A 13,062-nucleotide genomic window follows, 5' to 3' on the forward strand; every position below is an offset into this window, starting at 1 on the left:
GGCTCAATCAATCATATCATGGTTTGATGTCAGCTAAGAAGACATCCGATTGAAGGGGACCTCAAAGTCTTTGGGGGGGAAAAAACCCCGAAAAACCCTGAATGGATTTCCTTCACCGTTACTGACCTTTAAAATGCTTTCATGGAAAAATAAATTTTACAGGATTATCAACAAATGCTGGACAAGAGAACAAAATTTTATTTATAAAAAGTGAAAAAAAAAAAAAAAAAACTGTGGTAAAGGTCATTCTGAACAGAACTAACCTGACCTTAAAGGAATAGTACACCCAAAACATGATTAGCCTTCATTTTCTACTCACCCCCATGCTGAACAACACTCTGGAGTACTTTTTTGATATCTCAAATGCATCTGGAGATCTGGGAGGCTTCTTGCTGTCTGCTGACATTCAAATAATGGAGGTCTACGGTGCCCGAGACAGAAAGGTCCATAAAAGTCCACAAAAAACGTGTCAATATTCCTCCATACTGCTCGTCCAATGTATTCCAAGTGTCCTGAGTGGGTAGCATCCAGAATTTACTCGAAACAAAGTCATTTAGAATGTTTTTAGAGCATAAACAGTAGTGTATAGGATTTCCTGAAAGCGCGCACATGCGCGATCACGACGCTACGGAAGCCGGCAGACCAAGCCAGCGCATTCAGCTCGGCAAAGAACTCATGCTCTTCCTCAACACTGAAGTCCTCAGACATTTTTCTTTCGTTGTTTCTTTCTTTGCACAGGTAAACGGCGCATTTCTTCTTCTACGCTTGCATTATTGGAAGAGCAGACGCTGAATGCGCACTTTCATCTGGTTTGGTCTGCCGGCTTCCGTAGCGTCGTGATCGCGCATGTGCGCGCTTTCAGGAAATCCTATACACTACTGTTTATGCTCTAAAAACATTCTAAATGACTTCGTTTCGAGTAAATTCTGGATGCTACCCACTCAGGAAACTTGGAATACATTGGACGAGCAGTATGGAGGAATATTGACACGTTTTTTGTGGACTTTTATGGACCTTTCTGCCTCGGGCGCTGGGCACCTCCATTATTTGAATGTCAGCAGACAGCAAGAAGCCTCCCAGATCTCCAGATGCATTTGAGATATCAAAAAAGTATTCCAGAGTGTTGTTCAGCATGGGGGTGAGTAGAAAATGAAGGCTAACCATGTTTTGGGTGTACTATTCCTTTAAACTCACTCTTAAAGGCCAACATCCAATAAGACTGTTACTATGGGCAACAGAAAACAGTGTAATTAAAGTTAATTTCATGTTAGCATTAGATAAACAGTGTTATCACCAAAAAAAGCAATGTGTCATCTATGAGCAAATATAAAAGATGCACCAGCAAATGGCTTTTTCACCAGACTAACATTTTTTAGCCAAACCCAGCTCAATCTGACCTTCTGTAAGAATCTTTTTAAATGACAGAAACCCTCTTCAGAATGGAAGTTCAAGTTAGATACCTTCAGTATCTGTAAGGTTCAGTATCTGTAAAATTAAAGGCACAGAAGTAACAGCATTTTTTTATGACAGTTGAAAGTAAGTCTGATGTTTATTGACCATAAGAAGTCAACAGGAAAGTTGAATGTGTTCCAGCAACTCTTTGATTTATACTTTTCCCTTATAGTTAATAACAGTAACTTTAAAACAGTTGCTAATTGCTCACATAAGTTGCTGAACATAATTTAAAATATGAACTCCGCTACATGTTTTAAATCAAAATAAAACCCTGCAGCACCTATTTTAATTTTCAATTGCTATTAGAACCTATTTTAATAATATCCTCAAGGGAACAAAAACTTTTACAAAATAAAAGTTTAGAGTTCAACTAGAAAACTCTGATAGCTTTATCTCTAGCAACTATATATTCTTTGATTGACAAACATCTGTTTTTTCTACATATTGTTTTGTGGATTTTTGGCTCGTCTTTTCTACATTGGCTTACTTAATAAATGTTTTTTACCTCCAATACCTAAAATATCAAAATCTCTGCTAATCGTTTAAGTAAACATTAGGTCAAACATATAATTTAAAAACCTGTTAACAATTCAAAATCTAAATAATTTTCCCAAAGATAAATTATGGTGATTTCAGATTTATCAGTGGAGCACAAATGGAAATGCAATACAGATTTAAGGCACAACATCAAACATTTTTATGACACCTATTAGCCCTATATTTCAATATAACAATTCAATGATTTATTTTATTTGAAAGAGGAAATGGCAACTTAATAAAACACATGGTGACAATTAGTGAAAAAAAATCCACAATTAGCCAAAAGTCTATTTTTCCTCATTAGTACCCTGACTATGAAGTTAAAAGCAATAAAATACGGCTAAAACACATACAGACAGTAAGGATCAGATATTATGAAATTGCTAATGCTCTGAGTTTCTGTTAAAACACACAAAACTATCACAGAAGCTCCAACATATTTTTATAATCTAGATTAACTGTGCCAAATATTAGGCTATATGTTACCGGTAAAACATTTTTCTAAAAAACATTTAAATCAAACTTACTTAAACATATTTAGAAAAGAATTACTTTTTTTCCATAACTTTTCTTTCTCCGACTGCTTAAGTCAGCAGCTCCAAAATCACCGCAGCCACAATCGACAGCCGAACCCAGCTGTGACACAGCGGGGGCCGAGGTAACGGGTTTGTCGAGGAAAACCAATGATGGATGACAAATAGAAGGAAATCTATTATTTAGAACTACTGTGGGTACATAAGAGACGTGTGGAGGAAGAGTTAAAGAAACAGAAAAACAGCAGGATGCCAAACAGATTGGAAGAACTAACTATGAAGATAAAGTTCTTCTTTAATCCTGGCTCCATGTTTTATGTTATCCTGTGGTGCACTGCGACAACTTATCATACCTGTCTTTTGAGATCAGACATAACACAGGAGAGCTGACAGCCAGAGTACATAAAAATATTTTATATACCGGTACAAATATACTTCAAGTCCCTCTGATTATTTCTGGGTCTTTAAGGCTTTAATCATAGCTAAATATTGTATCCTAAAGTCACGTCTCCATAGCACCATACTTCTTTCTTTTAATAAAGTGATCATATATTTAAAACAATCGTATTTAAGATTAACTTAATTGTTTTTGCATCTTTGCACATTCCAATGAAACCTGTTCCCTTCATTTAAACCACCGCAGGGCTGCTGGAAATGAGGGTCTTAATCTGGGTTGAAGTCTTGGGGATTCAAATCAGGAAATTTGTCGCTCACTGGACATAAAAAAAATCATCCATGCAGGAATATGAGTCAGGAATTTATGTTTTTAGAGCCAATATTTGCACTCGTCTTCTTCCACTTCCTCCGGGACGAGGTCGGTTCCCTCTCCACAGACATCTTCAGCTCTACTGGAGAAGCCCTAGGTGCTCCCGAGCCAGCCGAGACACAGTCCCTCCAACGTGTCCTAGGTCGTCCCCCCGGGTCTCCTCTCAATGGGACATGCCTAGAAAACCTCCCGAGGGAAGCGTCCAACGGACATCAGAGAAAGGTGTCTGAGTCACCTCAGCTGACTCTTCTCGATGTGGAGGAGAAGTGGCTCATCTCCGAGCCTCTCCTCACCCTTCTTTTAAGGGTGGCTAAGGGAGAGCCCAATGACCTTGTAGATAAAGCTCATTTCAGCCACTTGTATCAGGGATCTTGTTTTTATGGTCAGGATCCAGATTTTATGAACTTCGGTGAGGCTAGGAACATAGACCGACTGGTAAAACGAGAGCTTTGACTTTCACTCAGCTCTCTTCGCTACAACAGTGTCCACATTATAGCAGCAGCCACATCGATCCATCTATGGATCTCTCACTCCATTCTCCCCTCACTCACAAACAGGACCCCTAGAAACTTCAACTCCTCCACTTGAAGCAGAAACTGTCCTCCAACCTGAAGTCGACAAGCCACCTTTTGCCTGTCAAGAACCATGTCCTTGGACTTCGAGGAGCTGATTCTCATCCCGGTCACATCCCAGTAGGCTGCGAAACACCCCACTGTATACTGCAGGTCTTGGAGGGACGGAGCCAGTAGAAAGCAGGGACAAGACGGGCTGGTCCCCAAAACTGACCCCTTATAGCTGTTGGCTGTGCCTAGTAATCCAGTATTAGCACCAGACGGTTTTGTCAGAATCTCTAACCCAGTCCAACCCAGTCTTTCTCCATGCCCTCTCCAAACTTGACCCAGGTCGGAGTTTTTGCCTCGGCAACCAAACTGTCAGCAACACATACGGCCCCACGATGCCTGCTTGAGGTTTCAAGAGTCCCACAGGCCGACCAAGCTCCGTAACACTCCTTCAGCTAAAGAGCATCCTTTACCCAACACATTGGTGGACATTTACATAGATAGATAATTTTAATTTTTCATATATAATATATTCAAAATTGATCAGAAATAGCTGAAACTGAGCTAATAAATATATAAATGTTCATATAATAAATATACTAGGCAGATAGCAGGAAAATGTCTTTATGAAAATATGATGTAAAGATCAGCTCTTCTTAGACATTTTCAGAACATCTTTCCAGCAATTCATAGACTCCATCTCACCATAAGTATCAAATAAATATTCTGAAAGAAAAAAAAAAATCTCTCTAGTTATGCTTTACATTAGACACAGCTAGCAACAACCCCCACTACCCCAAAGGTTCGCCCCTTATTAAAAATAAAAACCTTTCAAAGCTCAGGCATCCATGAGTGGATCCAAATTAAAATTTTATTTCCCCCACACAATCGACAGAAATTCTCATTTTATCTATTATGCAGGATCCAAGACAATAATTGATTTGCTGCTCCCCCTTCTTCGTCTGTCTTTTCCATCATCCCTCTCCTTCATACGTGAGGTAAACAGAGGGGGGTCAGAGGTCAACAAACCCTGGAGATGCTCATCACTCACACAGCATCCAAACGTCAGAGAGCAAAGGCCACTGGGAGTCATTGCAAGACCCCCCTCCCAACATGTGTGTATTATAAAATAGAGGTCTGCTATTATTATTTTTTTTCTAATATCTTCTAAACTTCATGAATCCAGAATATATTATGTAGGAACACACACCTTGACGGAGAAACACACCTCTTTTTGTCTGGAATCTCCAAAACTGCTTTATCTCCAGCCAAGCGTGGAGGATCGCCTCCCCGTCTCTAAATAATGAAATAAAGCCAATTCGTTGTGGAGGGGGGAGCAAAACTAAGGGGGAATTTACTGGGCACGAGAATGAAAAATTCATATCCAGCACTGCCAGGAGCAGACAGACCCCCCATCAGGAAGTGATTCAATGTCTGGCTGCTTATACAGTATGTGGGTCAGAAGCGGTGGAGATAACACTGGATGATGGATAAGGAACAGCTTTCAGAGGACAAAGAGGCAGTCTGTACCTGCTGAATGAAAACAAGAAGTGTTGCAGAAAACACTGAGAGTGACAGGTGTGTCTGCTGCATTTACAAAAAGGTTTTATCTTTACTCTAAATTGCTGAAGATGATTGTTTTCATCAAAAAAAGGTTAATCCACCTTTCCATTTTGATTAACGATGACAACGGTAACAGCCATCAAAGTGAACTGTTTAATGCATTCATTGGGAAGTCTCAGTTTGAACTTGTTTGACTGCAGTGGCTCTTATAGGTCAAAGCAAAATACATCAGCCCTCATTGCATTGCCATGGAGCTGGTTTCAGGTGTCTTTAGTAACCAGAGAATAAATCCTAATGACGCTGATGATCTCTGAGTGTTCGTTAAGTGCTCCTTATCAGGTCAAAATGTCACTCTGTCACTCTTTAGTAAATCAAACACAAAACGTTTCATTATTTTTGCTTAATGGCTTCTCCCAGTGGCAGACACCAGCAGGTTCTTGGGTTACAGCCCCAGCAGTCACAACTGACCTAATTGCTGCAACTCTAAAAAAGCAACCTCCTCCTTTTAAGATTTAGTAATCTTCTCAGATTCCACATTGTCAAAAGCAAGAAAGACAAATTGTTCTGAGCTTATAGAAAAAAGCCTGAAGCAGCAGTTTCCAGTTAATTTGGATTACACAATGTTCAGAATAAGGACTAAAAGAAAATGTTTTTTTTTTTCTCTAACCTAAGAGGGTGAAAGTTTAATTTACAAGTTCAAATAATAATAAAAAAAATATTTCCAGTACACTATCAGCATTCCTCTTTTGTCCAGCTTTGAATTTCAAAACAGAAGATTCTCACTCAACCTTTACAAAATCTTAACCTTGTCAAAACTGAATCAATTCAGATGCCTAATCTGATCGACATCTGTTGTCACTAGGCTTCCTTTAAGCAACTGGGTTCAAACATGTTTATATATCTAACTTAAATGTTTCTAAATGTATAAAATTTAATGTCCAAAGATATTTACCTTTTCAAAAATATGTTTTAAGAAGTGTCAAAAAGATGGAAATGTAGCAACACACATTCCCCAGGCAGGCAGCAATGGACTGGTACACAAATACCGACTTCAGAAATAGACAGAGTGCTGACTTCACCCATTGGGTTCACACTTCGCCTGGCAAACAGCTGGGGGATATTTTTGTGTTAACTTAGGAGCAGACAAAAACACTCACCATGTCAAAACCAGAGCAGAATGACACGGATTTAAAAATATGATACATGATGTTCAGGGTGATAAAAAGCTGGACTTAAATAAATGGGCAAAGCATAAAGCAACTCCCTGACTGTAAAATGTAAATCTTAGTACCCATGGCTGTGTTAAACATTTGTTCAGTTCAATCATTTGAAATAAAAAAGTATCAATACTACAGTTGTGTGCATCAATCTTAGACTACCGATGGAGTATTTTGAGCTACTGTTTACACGTGTTTTCACTTGAGGAGGACATGTACTCACGGCAGTCTTGTTCGTCAGAGTCGTCTTCACAGTCGTTATCTCCATCGCAGACCCAGGAGCGACGAATGCATTTTCCATTGTCACAGTGAAAGTCCAGTGGTGAGCAGGTGGGGAGCACTGCAACCACACAAAACAGCAAGGCTGTCAGCTACAAGCCAACAAACAATCCAGTGAAAAAGGTAGACAGGCTGCAAACTGTATACATGTTTATTCTATATAAAACCTAAACATGTAGAAATAAACTGAGATTTATTCACTAAACCTCCTACATGCACTGGAAAATGTATATATACCTCTAAAATTAAATGTATTGTATGGTGATCTAATGTAATGGAGCAACACAAAGTAGCTTCAAACCGCTAGTCAGGTGGGGAATTATACTTAGTTTTAAGAGAGATTTACGATGAAATATACTTCATCTCTGATGCCCTTGTCAAGTAAAAGCAAATACTTTCAGTTTGTTTGTAATTTATCTCAACATAAATCCAATTTCATAATGAAAACCATTAGTTTCCAGAGAACATTAGTAAATATATCACTGAGGTAAATCCTGAACACTGAGGATCACAAAGAGTTGAGTCGTTTACAGTATGTTTATTTTATATAAAAATATATAAGGAATAAAAGAAAGCTTAGAGTATCTGAAAAGGCATTGCTAATTAATCATGCAAAAATGGAATGCAAAAAGAAACGCACATGAACAGCTGGGCTCAAGAAATCATCAAAGAATCAAGAGCAGAATATGTTATCGCATTAATTATTGTAGCAACACCCTTCACTTCACTGAGGACTGGCAAGAAAAAAGCCATTGTTTTAAAGAAAAGCACAGGGAGTGGGAAAAATTAGGAAAAGGTTGGTAAATCAAGCCATTTGAAGCATTTGGTAGAATGGGGGAAAAAAAAGGTATGTTTCCCTGAACACAAAATCGCTGTGGTGAGAAACAGCAATGGCCGTTATCATTCTTGGGGGCTTTTCTTGCAGCTTTAACCACAATAGAATGTGGATCCAAACAGTCATGACTCAAGGGAGTAGAATGCAAATAAATAATGATTGCGACTTTTAATTTGACAAAAGAAATCTTAAAACTAAGCAGATTTTCTCTATTCTAAATATTTACTATACTGTACTGTTGCATCACATTTAAGCCCAACAAATCAGAAAGTAACATTTGTGGATCAAACTTTACGAACCGTAAAAAGAAGTTACAAAAAATTATTTTTCGTAGAGTAAAACCAACCAATCTATCCAGGCAAGCAGTGCTTGCTACTAATCAGTGTGTTGCCTGATTTAGTTATTGGCTTCCTTAAAGATCGAAGTCAAACATCTCCAGGTTGATTTTATCTGACCTCAGCTCTTTCAGAACCAAAGTCTGAGCTGGACTCATGCTTCTTCACCTCTTCCCCTTTTTTTAATGCAGTAAGCGGCAGCTCCCTCAGCTTAGCGCATTCCTTCCTAACTTCATATCCGCTCTAAATGCAGCAACTCACCATCTACACTAGCCCTAAATAACTGGCCTTTTGTCATTTGCAGACAGAGCTAATTAAATCACAGGCCAGAGAGGGACAGAGACTCAGGGAGGGGTGGAGGAAAGAGGCAACACCCCCCCTTTACAGTATACTCTCATTTGTCTGTCGATAGCCTATATGAAATATTGACTGAGCAACAAAGACTTTATAAAAAGTGCATGATGTCATGCAGAGAAGTAACCAGTGAGGCCGACAGATGGGAGTGGATGAACTGTATGTGAGGCTGACTGTGTGTGTGTGTGTGTGTGTGTGTGTGTGTGTGTGTGTGTGTGTGTGTGTGTGTGTGTGTGTGTGGTTGTGGCTCCAGTCTATGGGAACAGTAAAGCCCCCCGACCCACATAACCCTGCATGGAAATGACATTAGTAACAATGAATCTGAATAAAACCAAACGTCCATGCGGCAGCGTCTCTATAATTCATTGCACCGACTCAAGTCATCTAGATAAAACTTTTGCTAAAGATGTGTATCTTATGGCCACAATTTGACATTTTGTCTAAGAAGGCATAAAACAGAAATATTTCTGCAGCCTTTTATTATAATTAGTACAGGCCTTTTCTTTTCTTCCAGGCAGCTTGGGGATTCATTTCATGACTAAAGCTCAGTAATTAAAAATCTGATTTTCTATAAGAACTAACATTTACACAATGACATATTTTGTGAGATTGTGACTTTTGAAAACTGTACAAACAGCATTCAGTGATACTTAATCTCCTTAACATTTTCAGGTGTTGCAAGGACATTTTTCATTGTGCTAACATGTGGTAAATAGGTTCATAAGGAGCTATGTTTTAAATGTTTCTTTACATGTAGTTAGGACAATATCAGAACTTAATATCTTACATTAGGTAGAAAAACAGGAGTCAGTCCTTCCTTAAGGTCAGACAGATTTCATTGGAAGGTATTTCTTTTTTCCAAATTATTTAAAAGCTCTATTAAATGCAAATTAATCCTTTATTTTTAGCTTTTAACAATTTTTTTATGCTTTTCCTTCTTCAGAATAACACAAAGTTGTACTTTTGCTTGCTTAATGCATGCCTGAGTGATCTCCATGAATTCTGCTCTCCAGCAGCAGCCCCTCCCTGTCCTGGAAAACAAGTGGCCATCATTGGTTTATGCAGGACAGTTATTACCCACCCCCATCAGGAAGCACCTTGAGCACGCCACCCCAGCCCAGTAAACAACTCGCCCACTTTCTCTGATGAGGCAGACACAAAGAAGCGTTTTTAACACCTAACCACCACAGTTGTAGAAACTAGTTTTTTATTTAGCTTGTAAATGTGTTTACCAGCTCCACTTTATTCAGCATCTCTGAACAAGAGCCCAATTGCCAAAAAGTACAGAACCACAACAAACCAATCAAAGGATGGATCAAATTTATCTCCCAATATCATTTCATCTCAGCTATATTTTTGACAGGGAGGTGCTACAGAAATTCATGTAAACATGAGTTGAGGAATTTACTACAATTATAAGCTTCTTGAATTAAAGGTAAACAAAAACTATCATCTAAAAGTTATTTCAGTACTTTTTTTAAGAACATGATGTGCAATGAATATTTTCAGAAGATAAAATAAAAAAAATAAATAAAGGGAAGGTTATTTTGCAGTTTGTTTAACACCTAATGTAATATTATTTGCGTAAAACAGATCCCTTTAAAAAAAAATACATATATGACATAGTTCCTGGCAGCGTTTCTCGGGGTTGTCTGTATTATTCCAAAAGAAAGATCAATTGCTGATTTATTATGCTCTGCAGAATTTCTGCTGAGATGCTGAGAGCCCCCTCTAAGCCTGGGAGTGAAGTCACCACACTTAAACTCACCTCTGGATAAACTGAAACACCACATAATATTTTTTGATGCAAGTCTGACCAACAGTCAGCAACACTGCGCCCTTAGCAAACAAAATCTGGGAAATGCTGCTAGTCAACAGTCCAATAAATAATTCAGCTTATCTGCTGAACGGTGTTGTGTTAATATACAGAAACACACATAAAGCTACTTCCACAATGAGTTATTTCATATATATATATATATATATATATATATATATATATATATATACACATTTACACACACACAAAAATCATGCTTAAGGCTCCGTCGAACCATCTAATACAGAATTATGCAAGCACTTAAATGCAGGGATAAAGACAACCAAAGGAAATAAATATTGCATTAGTTCAGCTACACACACACACACACACACACAGTGTTGGATTTGTTCCCGATATCAGGTGGATCAGCAAGAAGCAAGCTGGGAAGGCTGATGAGGTCTCTTGGTGCTTTGATCTCTTTTATCACACTGATTCTGGTCAGCTCAGCGCTACTCTTCTCACTACTGCTGCATTCCTTAACTTCTGAGACACACACATCAATCTCCCTCACAAGAGCCATCCAACCACTTACCTTATCCTCTTTATACTCCTACACACTCCACCTGCCTCATTTGTTTATTTACCATCCATACCCACATATTTAACAGAGGCTGCTGACTAATATTTTAATGAGAGGTTTTTGCAGACAAAGCATAAACATTACCAGAATGAAACAGCGGCACACCTACACAACAGGTGTACAAACAGCTCTGTTTATTTCCTGTGATTCGCACTATCATCAAAAGCAGTTGTTTTGGTTCATTCACTGTTTACAATGAAGGTCCAGAGTGATGCAATAACACAAAACAGCCTTGTAACACTTTGTGGCCCCTCTAAAATACTTCCTGCGAGCCATTATCCCCTGAGAGCTGCTAGTATCACACGTGTTCGCACAGATACACGGCCTAAAACACGCTGACCTTCACCAATGGGATTTTCTAATCCCAGCTACAGAATTCCCACATGCATTCCACAGAATTTCCCACAGAAATGGACACAGACACCTGTAAGTCCCATCATCACAAGTCTCTCTTATCTGATACAAAGTCGGCACCAAACAGGATCCAAAAAAGCTAGATTTCCCTGGTTTGTTCATACGAATAGTGCAAAAAGAACCCTGACGTAAGGCTCTTACCAACAAATAATTATAAAGAAATAAAGTTAAGGATAGTAGCCAGTGCAAATATGTTTTTCAGGTTTCTCCTCATTAAAGACCAGAGTGGTCTTCAATTCCATTGAGGTCTTCTGTCGTCAGCCTGCATCAAAGTGCCATGTGGAGAGCAGTTTAAGAAAGTATGCCAATGCCTTGGTTGTAATGAGTGGTTAATGGAGCTACTAGTTAGTTTTTAGCCTCTTGACCATTGAAAATTCTGGGTAAACACGTGTTTTTCAAACAAGGGTTAACTTGCTAACAACCTCTATTTGCCTTTCTTCCAATAGGCAAAAAAAAGCTGTGTCTAACCCTTCTGCTGGAAAGCTGAGTGGCATCTGTCCCCCCACCGCTGTGTGTCTGGTGAAACCATCCCACATGGTTAGCATTTATGATGTCACCCATGTGGCAGAAATCAAGAAAATAAACAATGGAGAGCAAAATATAAGGAAGCCAGGGCACAGTAAATGTACTTTATTGTTTCGCTCTTATCAATATGAAACCCTCTCACCAGAGCTGCGCCATGTTTTTCAAATGAAAACAGAGTTGTCTCAGCTTGTTAGATCAGAAGCGGAAGTAGGAAGTAAATATTAACAAGATGCTGAGCATCAGCTATGACCAGCTAACCTTTCTGATGTCAACAACCGGACGTAATGGGCCATTTTCTCATCATGAAATATTTTTATTACGAATATGCTGGATTACTTTTAATTTGTGGACCCTTATGGACGAATGGAGCATAAACAATTAAAGATTGGATTTAGAAAACGGCTTCTGGATGCCTTTAAAGTTGTGTAGTTGTGGCTGCTTTGTTTGTTTACATTTTGACATTCTGCTATATCTGTGTCAACTGTGCTTTGGTGCTCGCTATGTCCATAAAATGATCTTGGCGATTGAATTGTGGAGAATCTAAGCTTTCCAACGATGACTAATATGTCTATATTGGTAAATATTTTATTGGTGGAATTTACATGCATTTTGAACTATTATCAAAACACAAAACTCTCAAAACCCAACTAATTGTTTTGAGAGGTTAAAACAATTGGTTGGGTCTTTAAAGTCTTTAGCCAGCGTTATCAAGAGTCAAAGTCAGGGTCCAAAGAGGCCCTTGATGCTCTTGAGCCACAGTTTCCAGAACCCTTGACTAGAGAGTGTGTAAAAAAAAATATATATATATATATGACTAAATTATGTCTTTGCCTTTCATGACTTAGGTGTCCCTTTTGACAATTTAAAGTTGAGATTCTATTACTATAATCATTCATTATAAACATAATTTTGGTACAAGCACATTTTACTTGAGCATCTTTATCAGTTAACATAAAAAAAAAAATAAAATCAACCAATTCAGATTCCTGTACTTTTCCAATTATCTAGATTATAGCCTGAACCAGTAAGCACAGGTCCGATGCACATATGCTTTTGCACGTCCGTCTTTAGGAAGATGAATGTGCTCATCTTTAAGTGCCCTTGAACAGCAGAGTTAATGGCCTCGCCTTTACTACAGAGCAGCTGAATCAAGTTGGCTCTAATGGGAGCAATATATCTGCCTAGCCGTTGTTTAAAGCACAGGCTTGGAGAGCGGAAAGATGGACAGATCAGAGATGTTGAGAAAGATAAAAAAAAATAGATGCAACATCAGGGAATGAAAAT

General features: G+C 38.5%; 1 protein-coding gene across 2 annotated transcripts in view; it reads right to left on the reverse strand.

The window, feature by feature from the left end:
• The window catches only part of lrp4 (LDL receptor related protein 4), a 118,373-nt gene that overhangs the window by 34,033 nt on the left and 71,278 nt on the right, over positions 1-13,062 (reverse strand). For both annotated transcript variants that reach the window (XM_015396677.1, XM_015396676.1), the window contains exon 3: positions 6,858-6,974. In XM_015396677.1, the coding sequence (XP_015252163.1) occupies positions 6,858-6,974 (117 nt within the window). The remainder of the gene's footprint in view (positions 1-6,857; positions 6,975-13,062) is intronic.

Source organism: Cyprinodon variegatus, unplaced genomic scaffold (genome assembly GCF_000732505.1).
Source record: "Cyprinodon variegatus isolate N-32 unplaced genomic scaffold, C_variegatus-1.0 Scaffold812, whole genome shotgun sequence".
Classification (NCBI taxonomy): domain Eukaryota; kingdom Metazoa; phylum Chordata; class Actinopteri; order Cyprinodontiformes; family Cyprinodontidae; genus Cyprinodon; species Cyprinodon variegatus.